We start from the raw sequence: 12,700 nt of genomic DNA, 5'->3' as shown, positions 1-12,700 counted from the left end.
ATGGTCAAAAAGTAAAAAACAATTAACAACCAACAACTCATTTCTCCCTCACTAAATTGTGCGAACAATAAGAATGTAACAAACCACAACAAAAAATGAAAATCACCCAAAAAAACAAACTAGAAACCAACAAAATACTCCTACAGCAAAGAAAAAAACGAAAAGTTCCCCAAAAAGAAGTAATAAAACCAAAAAGAGAAAAAAAAAACAACCAAAAGACATTATATAATATATGACTATAAATATTTTTAAAAACCAAACATAACTAAATCAAAAAAAAAAAAATATGGTCATTTTATTTTCTATATATATTTTATTTCTATTAGATTTGAGCACCAAGAATTTTTCTTTGAAATTCTAAATTTGTCATGTCACTAAATTGATTTAGGCCCATTTTAAAGCCAACTTTCTTTTGTCTAAATAATTCATTGTGGTGTTGAATTTGATGCAGATTATCACAGAATATTAACAAATGTTTGAATTCATCATCGTCGTTGGCAAAGGTCTTATGGAAATCAATCTATCAGAAGATGTAGATCGAATAGGTTAGCAGTCATTTCTTGGCTGAGACTGAAAAAACTCACCTTGAACTGCTCCCATTTGTCGAAATCACATATATATTTCTTTGACGTCGGGGCAACCGTATCATCTGGACTTGTGATGCCCACAGGGGTCGTGGTGTAGGTTGGTGCCCCCTCAACCAAGCCCAGGCACATGCAGAAGGTGCAAATTTCAATGGCAAATAAGACACTTGAATTCATCTTGAGCGTTCGCCTCGCACTGAACTACGCGTGCAGTGTACCAAACTGATTTATAGTGCTTTGCGACTTGCGAATTTATAATTGTAATTGTTATAAATTCTATTTGCAGTCATTGAAATTGTTAGTTCTTTGGAATTTCTGACGAAAAAAAAAATAAATTTATTGGTTCTTAGTCAAAGTTTTAACACTCTAACAATCAGTTAGCGGGTTATCGTATGAGGGAAAATAATAAAATAAGATCGTTGAGGTTTAAGGGATCTTACTTTCTTTATTTTAAGCAAATGGGGCCCAGGTTAAAACAAAAATAGGCACTCTAACACGAGATACATGTGGACTTAAAATAATTTCAAAGATGATAACGAAGAGTTTCCACTAAAATCAGTTGATGGCAGTTCGAATGGATTGTGAATATATAATTAAAGGCTACCTAATCAATTTTTTGCCGCTAAAGGTTGTTTTTTTATAAGGTTTGTTTAAAGAATTCTGCATTAAACAGAAATTAATTTAAATTAAGCAAAAAGTTTAAAACTGTATTAGCAGTCGAAGCGAATTGATAACTGCAGATAAAAATCTTTTGAGGGAAAATTTTAAACGATATATAATCTTAAATTTACTGAAATTTCTGGAAGATTACTTTACAATCATCATATAATTTTTAAATATGTTGTTTAACTCTCAGAAATTGCATTCATCTCAAAATAATAGAGACTCTTGAGAACCAGACACTTCAAAAACCTCTTTAAACTGAGAATTTTGGGCTAATATTCCAGAAGGTCATATTCTCAAATTTCCCTTAGAAGAACTTACTTTTCTATGTATTGACTGCGACCGAAACCGAGACAACTGATACATATGTCAGACTAATTTTCCTATACCAAGAGATATAACGCAGTGCAGAATCTAGGTCTAGATTTTGGGAGGGGAATCTTTGATTAATTTTTCATTTTAGAGAGGATATCTAAATTTTATTAGCTTATGGTAACAATTTTATTAGCCAATAATAAAATAGCGTTTTTGGGGAGAAAAATGAAAAAACAAACTTTATATTTTATAAAAAAATGTAAATGAAATATTTATTAGTATAACATTTCTATAATATGAAGGGGGGTTCAATCTTATTGACTCTCTTACTAGAAAACTAGAGTAACAAAATTGTAAATTCGATCGAGGGTTCATTACTACATAACTAACACATTGTTTGCTCTACAATATGGGGTAACTGCATTCACTGGCAATGCCACAATAATCACCAGCATTACGTGGCAAACGCATAAAACCGCCCTCGCCCCAGTTCTGTGAATAGGAATTCTTAATTATCCAATAGTCCCGTCCATTCTCAGTGCCATAGCCGACGACGGTGATCGAATGATTAACTTCTCCCTGATTGCATTCATCATCCTCATAGATACCGCCATGATATTGTGAGAAGGAAATGGTATCAGCATTCATGGAGCAAGCCAATGGACCCAGAGTGGCAATCACTTCCTTCATTTTTTCCTCATCACCAGGCGTGATGGTGGCATAATCACGAATTTTCACAATACTCTCACGTGGCGGTATGCCAGCTGTTTGATTCTGTTTGCAAGTCATTTCAGTCTGAGTGTAAGGATATTTCTTGGCCAGCGTGACACCATGATCACGTATGTACTCAAATCCATATTCTTGGAAACCACCATCGCAACCCATATTACCGTAATCATCGGCACAATCGACCAGATCCTGCTGAGACAAGGATACCAAGACACCTGTACGACGATACAGATGACCCTCCAATGCGCCAGTTGTGGCAAACGACCAACAGGAACCGCATCCAACACCCTGGAATCCAGCCGGTGTTACACCACCCTTTTCACGCCAATCAAAGGATTCGGGGAGATTATCTGTGATGTGTTGATTGGGCGCAGTCACAAAGTTAATATGATCTGAGACGAATTTCCTGTGAAATGGAAAAGAATATGAGTCGTTAAATAAATTTACTAATAAGTATACCTAAATTTTAAATAATTTTAAGTACGCATGGATTAATGTATTATAAAATTTCTGTCAAAAGCCTGTAATGTCATGGAAATAAGTGTATAGTTTATTTTAAAAGGCATCCTTTTGAACAGGAACTGCTCTTAGCTGTTTGTTTTTTTACTCTCAAAAGTCACTTAAGTTTTGAAAAAGTGAAGTAAGTAATGCATTTAAGTACAGAATGAGTCCATATAGATCGACTGTACTTCCAAGATTCCAAAAATATCTTATAAAGCAGTCAAAAAAAACTATAGTTGGGTAAGTATAAATATAAAAACCTATCAAAATAATGGAATGGAATTAACCTCTTTAATCCACCAAAAAAAAAGAAAAAGAAAGACATATAAAACACCATCCAAAGTTAGCTAGCGTTTTAGCTGCTAACCTCTCTCCAAGTCTGTTGTATATCTTTTATTTTAGATAAATATGTAAATCTATTCATTAATTTGGCATCATCTAGTTAATTAGCTTTTACGTTAACGAAAGTTACCTAATATCTATACAAAAGTAAAGTCTTTCTCCACATGATCTTAGGCGAAAAATTTGCGTGTGAATGTCAAGCAAATAATAATTACAAGCAAATTTAGATTACTTAATTAGTCATTACTAATTATCACTCAATAAAACATGAAAACGTGCGAGAGACGACTATTAGATTTCTCTAAGAATATATGTATAACACTTCTTATCAACTGCCAACGAAATTAACTTCCTAAAGTTTGTGAAAGATTTTCGACAACATCGTAAAAAAATAAGCATATTGACGTAATATCACATAAAGCATTGATATTGGCTACATATTTCCATGTTTCCCAATAATTTACGACTTATGCTGTGGGTATTTATTAGTCTGTTTGACTATGTTAACGTTTCATATTTAGGCCGTCTTTTAGATAGGCCCAAAACGAGTTTATGCTTTATGTTGTTGGTGTTTATTCATTTGATTGAATATCTGCTTTTAACTGGTTAATAATATTATAAATTATGCGATAAATTTGACTTGGTTTTTGTGACTTTGTTGAACTTTGTCAACCGTAAAGGGTTTAAGTCAATTCCAGCTAAAATAAGCATGGGAATCACCAAAAAGTTCTAAGTGTCACAAACAGAACGTTTCTACAATGCTAAAACTGGTTAAGAATTACAAAAAAATGAAGCCAAAAACTAAGCAGACATATTTTAAAATGTGGTTGGAAAGTTTTTGGCAACTTTTGTGATTTTAGGTCGATTTAGCAATTCTATCGTCAGCCAATTATAATGACTGTACTGTTCAATGCTAAAACTAATTGGAAATTACATTTACGTTTAATACATTGTTTATATATTAATACTTACTCGCCACCGGTAGAGACTTTTGAGCCCAAAAGTGTGGATATCTCTTTATTGGTCATGTCAGCCAACGTATTGAGGGTCAAACGATAACCGCCCACACCAATATCAGCATTTTTATTAGTTAAATCAATCAATGCTTTTTTAGCACCAAAAATACTCTCACGATAGAGACGCTCCGCATCGCTATATACTTTGCCTGTCTGTTCCAAGAAGTCATCAAAGGTATTGACATCACAGAGTTTGGGAAATGATTGCAAGCCTTGCGATGACACAGCATCTAAGCAGGCCAAAAGCAAAAGTGGCAACAGCAAGAGTGGCAACTGCATCTAAGAGATGGCGAAAAAAAAAAACAAAAGTGAAAAGCGTGTTAAGTAATACTTTCCAGGTAAGGCAGGTGTCATCGTCTAGAAACTGTGTGTTTTCAATTTTAACGACTCATCTATCATTGGGTCTCCCCACATGTTTGGGCGTTGCCATTATGAGAGGGCTACGCATGGCTTAAAACAGAGACGTACTTTCGAGGGGGGAAATTGAGGAATATTTTTCTTCCCAAGACTAATATTTTAACTGTTCAACTAAGGAAATTTCAATATGCAAGACTTTATTTTGTTATTGATCTTCCAAAATCTACACTTAACTCCACCACTGACCATAAGTGATTGGCTCACAGCATATGTTTTATGATCGGTCATTATCATTTTTAATTATTGCCATACGATTATGGTATTTCACACAAATATTTACATAAAATTGCTACACTTTCTGTCCACGCATTTGAATTGATTAAATTATTTCTCCATTCATTTCTTTTTCTCTCCCTATGTCTTTGTCTCACTGATTTATTTGTTTCTTGTGTTGATTTGATCTTTGATTTATGATCATCTGCCCTTGGCGAATTAATCACTACGCGGAAAAGAAATTTCACTTTCAATAGCATAGTTAAAGACCTCCGTATTTTGAATGAAGCTTGTAATCAGATGTATGTATCAATTGATAGGTGGGTGAAAGGCACCGACACAGAGTTCGAGAGACGGAGAGACGAAGAGACCGACGGCATATGCGTTAATCCACGGGAGATCATTTGTATGTTCATCATATTTGATTGCATTTATGCAATTTTCTTCTTGTTTGTTGATTTTCACTGTGTAATGGCTCATAATTGGAACTTTACAGAAATAAACACAAACACAAGCACAACCACACACACACTCGAAGGCAACAACACACACATAATCGTTGGCTTAATCACCTTTTTGTTTTGAATAACACCTGAACAGACTCTTCCGTGTGTAAGTCTCAAAGACTTGGCGGGTTATAAGCGGAGCTCGGTCCAGACGCTTTGGTTTTATATGTGATCTGATGTGAGGTGAAGTGAATGAAGAGCCCACAGACCCTAAAAACCTGATCACTGATGGGTTGCAGGCAAGTAGAAAATGAAACTTGAACGAAAGCACGAGGGCAGACTAGGAAGTAATTATCTTAAGACATTCTAATTGCTGGCAAAAACTTCACTTTAATTGTAAAAGTAAATATGCAAAGAAAGAGTTTTTGGGAAAAACATATGTAAATCTAAAAATTTACTGACACTATAATTGGGCTTACGTTTTATTATGATGAAAGATGAGTTGACTTAATCAATTAAATTAGAAACATTTCAGTTTTCATTTTATAATAATCTTAATTAAGAACTCTGGCATTAACTAATAATTTCATTAGACTTTCACATAGTGCTTAAAATATTAATAAAATAGAGAAATTTTGTTGTCGTTAATAAGTTTAAGAACATCTCTCTGTAAGAATTTTCCCAAAATCAAATTGACTTAAAGCTTGGTATGAATTTTCGTTTCATTTTTCCCAAAAATTAAATTTGTTAATAATTTCTATCTTAAAAAAAGTCCATTTTAAGGCACATAAATAAATTTAAAAATAAAAGTGTTTGAATAGATTATCCAGTTTTTGTGTTTAACAATTTGCCTTATTTTTGTTGAATTTTTGTTGAATTTTTATTTTTATAATTATAAAAGCAATAGCCACGAATTGATCTTCTAAAAGACAAAGTTTTTGGGAAAATGGTAATGTCATTTAGCGTTAATGTTTAAATCAGCTACTAACAATCAAGTAATCTTCTTTTTTCTAATCAGGGAATATGGGACTAGAATATAATTTTAAAGTGTGTCATTTTAATACATAAGTTTAGTATATAATAACTCTAATTTGTATGAGTAGAAGGCTTAGGTTTAGGACGATTGTGGTGGTTGATATTTTCCTAATCGGATCTTTATTTTCAACTTTTTAAATTCAGTTTTAGAATTCTAATTTTAAATTTAAATTTAAATTTAGCAACTATTAATTCTAAAAATGTGGTATATAACTGGAAAAGAAAGTCTATTGGTTAAAATATAACAACTTTTAGAAAAATTACCAAATCCGAACAGAATTTTATCTTATTGTGAGACAGTTTGTTATCAGAAGCCAAGTCTATTAGCTTAGTTTTCAATCTGCCCTCGTAATTTCATCTTTCTTTTTATGGCTTTTTGGTTTTGTTTTTGGGAGTCCAAATGGTTTTCCTATACGGTCATTTGGTTTGTGATATTTAACATATGTATCTCATGTGTTTTTAGTCATCTATCAAATATATTGGTTAACTTTTTTCTTTCTTTTTTTTTGGAGCTGGACGAACTTCACGTAAGTATGTTAATTGGCTCATGTTTATGTTTTAATGTTGGAATATGTTGGAATATATACATATATGTATATATTTTATTTGGGATAGCAAAACGTGCGATTTCTAAGAGTCACAGGTGTGCGATTTGTACTCTGTTGCATAACAAAACGCACGCATGACATTAACTGGGAAAACAATGAAATATATAGGCATATTTTTAGCTTAATTAAACTTTGAAAGTCATTACAAAACTCAAATTAAAACATCCCCATTTTGTGTTGTTCTTTTACGCTAAATAGTTAAGGTGGTCTAGCATAATATTTCACATAAATGGGATCAAAGTTAAATATCAATATCTATTTTTATATTTCTATATCTATTTTTGGATCACTTAAAGTCAAAGTTATGTTATTTCACGAACCCATAATTAACAAAAACTAATACTAACACAATTTTAAATACTATGCACATAAAAAAAGAAAAGGTAAAAGTGCAATTTATTGATTTTTTAATATAAAATATCTTTCCATCTTTAAGATAATAATTCCCTTTCCCTAAACGAAAAGCTATCTAATATTACTAACTATCCATTCATGATTATAATTAAATATCAATTCATAACTATAAATTCATCCATTATAATTACATTTCAATTCATTACTGCTAATTGTAATTAAGACCTTTCATAATTCCATATTCTAATAAACTTTCTTTTTGGTTAAATTGCACTCTCCAGTTTTTCATAATTTAATGAAAATTGTCAGACAAAGTAGACAAACAAAATTCTTATTATTGTTATTTTTGGCACTAAAATTCATGAGATAAATTTTATCTTTGAACTTGAATAAGTAAGTCATATCTCTGTGCTGAAATAAAAGTTATCACTTGTCATATCAAAGTTGTCCTATCTATTTGTAGATAGTTTGAAAAAATAGTCATATGTATTGCCACACCTTTAAGTTTTACAAAAGAAATTTTGCAATATTTATGATCTAAGCAAATATGCCTAATCATTATTACAATTGTGCCACCATACAACGATGACAACAACAATAATAATAGTAATAATAATAATAATCATATGCATAGATAGACTCACACCTAGTTAGCCTCTTTCGTGGTCTTTTACAATTCCAACTATGGGCAACTGGGTCAGTGGAAATTTCAAATTAACAGAGATACGAGAGAAGGCACTTGGACAACGTCTTCAGAAGGTAAATAAAACGCACCCTGGGATGAGGTGAGACGTCTGCTTGCTTGAGTGAAAGATCGTTCAACCTCCATTAGATGCTTTGTCTAGTCAATTGAGATGCGAAAACTGAAAAGAAAATTCTGCATATTTGCACTTTTGCCAAACAAAGATGAAAAGTCGGGAAAATGAGAGTATATAAAGCCTAAGAGAGAGAGTCTTTACTAATTAGTTTGAGCTAAGATTTCGACATGTTCAAGTTGCTTGTGTTCTGTGCACTTTTCATGGTAATGGGTATTGGTCATGGTTTCAATCATGGTCAGAATTTGAAGGACTTCGATGACTTTACGGTAAGCATTTAAAAATATTCCCTTTCGAAACTAAAAATCCTTTTAAATTATTTACTTGCAGATCCTCTATAATAAGCTTTATGCGAATACTTCGGTGCGAACATTTGCCAATTACAATTTCATCAATAATCGAAATCATATTGCCCAGCATAATGCTCAAGAAGAACGGAAACATAGCACCTATCGCGAGGCAGTGAATCAATTTTCGGATTTAAGTTTACATCAGATTATTAACCTCTTCCCAAAGGCCCAATATACAGTTCCAGCACAAAACTCTACTCCCACTGCTACTACAGAACCAACGGATACTGACTTTGACATTATCACAGGCATGGGTTTGACCATTGACGTGGAAGATCAGGGCACTCACTGCAGTAGCAGTTGGGCCTATGCCGCAGCCAAAGCCATTGAGATAATGAATGGCATTCAAACGGCAGAATCAACACCTGAACCTCTGTCTGCCCAAGAATTGATTGATTGTGCCGGCATGGGCACAGGATGCACTACGCAGAATCCCCAAACCGCTTTTGACTTTTTGAAACTAACTGGTCTTGCCACTGCCGCAGATTATCCTAATAATAATGGACTCGCAACTCAGGGTGTATGCGTGACTGATCAAATACTGACTGGGATTAAATTAGAAGCCTACTCAACGATCAAAGATGGAGATGATATTGCCCTCAAGCGTTTTGTATTCAATAATATACCCGTAATTGTAGAGTATAATCCGGACACCTTTGGCTTCATGGAGTACAGCAGTGGAGTCTATGTACCACCAAAGAAAACCAAGGCAATCGGCTCTCAATTTTTGGTCGTTGTTGGTTATGGTCATGATGCCGATCTAGACTTGGACTACTGGCGCTGCTTGAACTCCTTTGGCACCACCTGGGGTGAGAATGGTTACATCAGGATTATACGCAGCGCTAAATATCCTTTAGCCAAAAATGCCATTTTCCCGAATACATTGTAGAGAAGGATGTTTGTTTGTTCTTCAAAAGAGTTCTTATAATACTTAAATATCTAATTTATTAATTTGAATACCTTTTCGTCCATTTATTGTTTCAAACTTTGATCAATATCAGACTTCAGTTTATTAATTGGAGCAAACAAATTCATTCTACATTACATAACTATATTAAATTTCATTTTGTTCCATTAAACAACCATCTTGGTTTTTCTTTATTGAAAGGGAAATTACTCTTCAGACGTGTTCAATTTTGGGTTACAGTTTACTAAACGTTTCAATTGATTCAATAATAGAGAACTTTTAAAATCAAATTAGATTATGGAAGGAACTTTAGAAGGTAAAATAGTCATGTCATCAATTATGATGTCTCTATTATCTGTTTTGGCAAAATAATAGAGAGATTAATCAAAGATTATCACCGACTCTATTAACTCAAGAAGAAAAGAAGAAGAAGAAGAAAATAATACACAAAAAGTATTTGATTTGTATATTTTAACAGTTTTCTCTAAATAATCTTTAGAAACGCAGTCCTCGGTAGGTCTAATTGTAAGTGGCTCAGTCATTAAGGCATTTGGAACAGGCTAGAACTCCAGACTAGAGCATCAATGTAGTTAACGTCTAAGCCAATTGGTTGGTATGGTAATGATTTACAACGATTTCCCTCCTAATAAAATATAACAATATTTTAAAAAGTTTTCTAACTAACCCAAAGTGCTTGTATAAAGACTAAACTTTCCATACTGTTCGCGCTTTAAAATTGTTTTAAAAAATAAATCAACTCAACTTTCAGATTGTTTTGAATCTACATAGTGAAGTTAATATATTTAAGAGGCAAGGACTAAAACGCAAATAATTTGAACGAAAAAGATTTGAAACATTTTTTGTTAGAAAGGGCGCAAAATTATAAAAGTTTAGATGTTAAGTATAATATGAAGGAAATAATATGTATGTATGTATGTATAGTTGACAAGCCATTTCCAACTTGTTGATAATTTCAATCAACATCAATGATTTCTTAGTCTTGTAGGCAAAACCTGCCACTACATGTAGTTTAAGAACTGCAAAACTAAACGAATCGAAAGATCTTAATTAATTTGAATATTATATAGAGATTATATAGAACAAATTTCACTGAAATCTTAAAACAAACTAATAAATTTGTTCGTAAGATTATGAGTTAACAAATTTTCCACATAAAATTCAGCTCAAACATTCACATTGAGCCAAAACCTGAAATGATTGTAGAAAGCACTTCCATTTGAGAAATTATTCAAGTTAGATCACTGCCAACGAATTCCCTTTAACAACTGTTGCTGAGATAGTTAGAAAAACACATCAACAAGTCTTGTCAAAGTCTTCAAATAGAAAATGATTAGAAGACAAACAAAATTAACCCAGATGAGGTAAGTTAAAAGAGGGCCTATCGCCATGACGGTGAAGAGAGCAACCAAAGTTTATTAGCCGAATGATTGGCCAACAATGTGTGAATTTCGTAGAGGGAGCATGAACCTAACATGATGTTAAACCAAATTCTATTTGCACTTTTCTTGCGAAAGTTTTTTTTGGACATTATGTATTTACTTGAGCAATTAGAATGAAAAAGACTTTTTTTCGGAAGGTATATAAAGCCCATGGTTTCGTGGTTTATACCAAACAGTTTGAGTTGAAATTCTGTCATGTTGAAGTTGGTGTTTAGCATTTTGGTTGGCTTTGTGATCGGAGGATATGGCTTCAATCATGGCGCGGACTTGACTGCCTTCGAGGCCTATGTGGTAAGTACTTTTTTAAAATACTTTATTTTCTACACTAAATTTTAATTATGTACTTTTCTAGAAAGCATTTAATAAAACTTATGCCACCACTTCAGCGGGGACTTTTGCCAATTACTATTATATTTACAATCGGAATCAAGTTAATCAACATAATGCCCAGCAAGATCGGAATCGTACCACATATCGCGAGGCAGTGAATCAGTTTTCGGATATACGACTAATTCAGTTTGCTGCATTGCTACCAAAGGCTGTCTATCCAACTGTATCGCATGCTTCGACTGCCATTGACACAACCGATCCGGTTAGCGAAATCGACATTATATCGGATCTGGGAATGAATGTGACAGTGGCGAATCAGGGCACAAATTGCAGCAGCAGTTGGGCCTATGCTGCAGCCAAATCCATTGAGATAATGAATGCCATTCAAACTGGAAACCTGAATCCTCTAACCTTGTCTGCCCAGGAGTTATTGGATTGCGCTGGCATGGGCACTGCCTGCACCACACAAGTTCCACAAATTGCTTTTGATTATCTGACTCAGTACTCGAATCTTCTCACCGATGTAGAGGAATACCCAAATAATAATACCCTAAAGACTCAGGGCATGTGTTTACCCGATCAAATCTCAACTGGAGTTCAATTGGCCACCTACGCCACAATCGCGGAGGGAGATGATGTCTCTTTGCAGCGTTTCGTATCGAATAACATCCCCGTAATAGTTGAATACAATCCGGCCACCTTTGGCTTTATGCAGTACAGCAGTGGAGTCTATGTCCCACCCACTAGAATCAGGACAACTAGCTCTCAGTTCTTGGTGGTTGTTGGTTATGGTCATGACACGGATACGGGTTTGGACTATTGGAATTGCTTGAACTCCTTTGGCACCACGTGGGGTGAGAACGGTTACATCAGGATTATACGCAGCGATAAATATCCTTTAGCCAAGAATGCCATTTTCCCGAATACCTTCTAAATTTAATAATAATTTTAATCTGTAAATTTATATTTATTTATATAATGACTCATTTATTAAAATGACTTCTTTAAAATACAAATTCATATGTGAATTTCTGGAGATTCTATTTAACAATTCAATGAAGAGCTCTTAAAAATCTAAAGCATTTGTCTCAGTTTCACTAACTCTAACTAAAAATTTAAAGCCTCGGACATCATGGGATTAACTTTTTACAACCCAAATCAATAGCTCGAAAGTTCTTAAGTTTTTGTCTTTGTAGTCCTTTGAATTCTCTGTTAAGTTAAGCAATAAATTTGAAGTTGAATAGAATTCTAGAATTGTGTCTACATGCACTTTGCTTCTTTTCTCTGATGTGAGTCTTCCCTCCTTAGGCAGCATCTTTTCAGTTTAACTCTAACCAAATTACCATTTAATTTTTCTTAATGCTAAGGAAAAGAGTATAATAATTATTAATAAAGGTAGACCGACAAAAATTATTTTTTGGAGGTTAGCAAATCTATGAAGACAACTTTCCAAACTAAAGACTTGATTTTGAAAATTGGCCACAAAATCGTAGAATTGTTGATACGGAAAGTTCAGAGATTTGTCCAAATTTTTAGAAATTTTGTTATTTTTGGTATTTGAACTAATTTATGTCTCGATTACATCGTGATTTAGCAATGGTAGAAGAATATGGAT

General features: G+C 33.4%; 4 protein-coding genes across 4 annotated transcripts; 2 read left to right on the top strand and 2 right to left on the bottom strand.

The window, feature by feature from the left end:
• Positions 1–293: 293 nt before the first annotated feature.
• Positions 294–769, bottom strand: LOC26529339 (cathepsin L). Its single transcript, XM_015177701.3, has 2 exons — positions 585–769; positions 294–520 (listed from the first exon to the last, which is right to left on the bottom strand). The coding sequence occupies exons 1-2, from the start codon at positions 759–761 to the stop codon at positions 323–325; spliced, it is 375 nt and encodes a 124-aa protein (XP_015033187.1). The 5' UTR covers positions 762–769; the 3' UTR covers positions 294–322.
• A 1,032-nt stretch (positions 770–1,801) lies between these two features.
• On the bottom strand, positions 1,802–4,429 carry LOC6646061 (procathepsin L). Its single transcript, XM_002068710.3, has 2 exons — positions 4,107–4,429; positions 1,802–2,697 (listed from the first exon to the last, which is right to left on the bottom strand). The coding sequence occupies exons 1-2, from the start codon at positions 4,427–4,429 to the stop codon at positions 1,965–1,967; spliced, it is 1,056 nt and encodes a 351-aa protein (XP_002068746.2). The 3' UTR covers positions 1,802–1,964.
• Positions 4,430–8,208: 3,779 nt separating this feature from the next.
• Positions 8,209–9,349, top strand: LOC6646062 (zingipain-1). Its single transcript, XM_002068711.3, has 2 exons — positions 8,209–8,307; positions 8,369–9,349. Exons 1-2 carry the CDS (start codon positions 8,209–8,211, stop codon positions 9,275–9,277), a joined length of 1,008 nt encoding a protein of 335 aa, XP_002068747.1. The 3' UTR covers positions 9,278–9,349.
• A 1,578-nt stretch (positions 9,350–10,927) lies between these two features.
• On the top strand, positions 10,928–12,101 carry LOC6646063 (zingipain-1). Its single transcript, XM_002068712.2, has 2 exons — positions 10,928–11,046; positions 11,108–12,101. The coding sequence occupies exons 1-2, from the start codon at positions 10,951–10,953 to the stop codon at positions 12,017–12,019; spliced, it is 1,008 nt and encodes a 335-aa protein (XP_002068748.1). The 5' UTR covers positions 10,928–10,950; the 3' UTR covers positions 12,020–12,101.
• The last annotated feature ends 599 nt before the right edge of the window (positions 12,102–12,700 follow it).

This window comes from Drosophila willistoni (genome assembly GCF_018902025.1).
Source record: "Drosophila willistoni isolate 14030-0811.24 chromosome 2L unlocalized genomic scaffold, UCI_dwil_1.1 Seg72.1, whole genome shotgun sequence".
Taxonomy (NCBI): Eukaryota; Metazoa; Arthropoda; class Insecta; order Diptera; family Drosophilidae; genus Drosophila; species Drosophila willistoni.
The sequence above is the reverse complement of the archived record's forward strand: the minus strand, read 5'-3'. Positions and strand labels throughout refer to the sequence as shown.